The sequence below is a fragment of the Anticarsia gemmatalis genome, chromosome 2 (assembly GCF_050436995.1).
Source record: "Anticarsia gemmatalis isolate Benzon Research Colony breed Stoneville strain chromosome 2, ilAntGemm2 primary, whole genome shotgun sequence".
NCBI classification, from domain to species: domain Eukaryota; kingdom Metazoa; phylum Arthropoda; class Insecta; order Lepidoptera; family Erebidae; genus Anticarsia; species Anticarsia gemmatalis.
The window spans coordinates 13,575,202-13,576,936 of NC_134746.1; the positions used below are offsets into that span (position 1 = coordinate 13,575,202).

The window sequence follows — 1,735 nt, forward strand, 5'->3', positions numbered from 1 at the left end:
TGGCAGTTCAGTGGGTATTTTTTTAGTAAATCGAGGATGTATAAAAATATGAATGATAAAATACATCAAAAATAGTTGTATAACTTGACCACGGTCCAAGCCACACTTGAAATAAGGTAGGTATTTGACAATACATATATGCGCTGTTCGGTCAATACGAGTTCCAAGATCCCTAGTTCCAGAACAAAGCGGCTCTAAATTATTCCTTAAGTAAATTCTAAATTAAAACCACAAGATAGCAGTCGTATACATTTATTAGTTAAGTTATTTAGAACAAACACTAATGGGGCAGCAGTCGGGGTAGGGTTGTGTCGTGTCTGGCGCAGGCCCTGTCGTACAGTTGTCGGCGCCCATCGTGATATCGCATCTGTGAAGTAAACAGTATATTAGTTACAGGCGCTCATGAATAGTATCACTATTTGGTAAATAGACTATCAGTGAGGTATAAGTATCGCGTTCTTTAGCGCCATCATTCAATAAGCTGGAGTCATTTGTTACGAGATGAAGGTCTTCCATGCTTATGAGGACATGCAGATTGCAGATATCACTTTTGTTAAAATTATGGTAAGATCTAGAACAACCTGTTGTTATGGTTAGGAATCAAAACAAGAGGATCGAGATATAAATGGGACCTTTGTTGACAATTATCAAAATCATAGTCATTGTTTTAAACATTCCGTAAGACTTGAACTTGTTTAGAAGTTTATAGGTACATAATCTATTTAATGTGATTAAGAATACTTACGTATAGAAATCGAACCAGTCTTCTTCGCAGGTGTAAAGCACGCACTCCGGGGACGTCTCCTCCTTGCCTAGAGGCACCACTTTGTCTAGGTCACTGATGTAGCAGCCGGGCACGTCCTCTGGAATATTGCACAATGAACATGAACAAACCGTGCTGCATATACAATCTTAAGTAGTACAGAGAAAGTATATTTAATTATTATGCGACTACAACAGTGCAATATTATTGTAAGTACTGTTGTATTTGCTTAAGCCTAGAATTATATAAACATATAATTTGAGATAATATCAGAATCTATATGTCTTATGCCGTCTCTAACAAAGGCTCTAGCTTTGATTGATCAGATTACTAACTGTTCCAACGTGGAAAGAAAACGATGACTTTTCCTCTCTAGAGAAAGGAACACTATAGATCTATAGTTGCAGTATCCGCTTCGAATCCTTGTTCATTTTGTTTACATATAAATTAATATTCTATTGAATAATGGATCACTATTGTGTTACCATCAGTATTCATCAGAGAGTCAAGTATTTTTAAACGCGTCTTAAGTTGACAACTTCTTTGAAAATGTCCACTTACTGAATTTCTCCGGCTTCGGCTGCAGTGGACTGCTGCCCTTGGATGCTGAGAGGCTCCCCACTACCGTCCATAACATGACGACCACTCGCAACAGCATCTCGACTCACTGTGACAACTTAATATGCAACACTGGCCACACCATAGTTTATACAGCAGAGATACAGCAGCGATTAATCTTTGAAATTCTACGAATAACATGATTTTACTTTTTACTTTGGCTTTCTTTTGACTTTGTCTTGATACTTGGCTTGCAAGCCATTGATAGACTTTACTATCATTCACGATAAGATCGCTCTAAGTTTAGTGCACTTTACCTACTAGGTATTGGAGAAGTTGGAGATTTCCTCAGTCCCGCAAACATCAATTCAAATATTGGTTTCTAGTTTTCTGAGATCCAGATCGGCTCTACAT

General features: G+C 37.8%; 1 protein-coding gene across 1 annotated transcript; it reads right to left on the reverse strand.

Annotated features, from left to right (window-relative positions):
* Nucleotides 1–236: 236 nt before the first annotated feature.
* On the reverse strand, nucleotides 237–1,459 carry LOC142978725 (U-megalopygitoxin(1)-Mo1-like). Its single transcript, XM_076123269.1, has 3 exons — nucleotides 1,325–1,459; nucleotides 746–863; nucleotides 237–367 (listed from the first exon to the last, which is right to left on the reverse strand). Exons 1-3 carry the CDS (start codon nucleotides 1,419–1,421, stop codon nucleotides 265–267), a joined length of 318 nt encoding a protein of 105 aa, XP_075979384.1. The 5' UTR covers nucleotides 1,422–1,459; the 3' UTR covers nucleotides 237–264.
* Between the last annotated feature and the right edge of the window lie 276 nt (nucleotides 1,460–1,735).

Bases quoted from the DNA above. Each gene is read 5' to 3' on its own strand.
- LOC142978725 (XM_076123269.1), bottom strand. From the start codon at position 1,421: ATGCTGTTGCGAGTGGTCGTCATGTTATGGACGGTAGTGGGGAGCCTC. The intron at 864-1,324 runs GTAAGTGGACAT...GCAATATTCCAG, and splicing joins GCCGAAGCCGGAGAAATTCA to AGGACGTGCCCGGCTGCTAC. The intron at 368-745 runs GTAAGTATTCTT...TTTACTTCACAG, and splicing joins GACTGGTTCGATTTCTATAC to ATGCGATATCACGATGGGCG.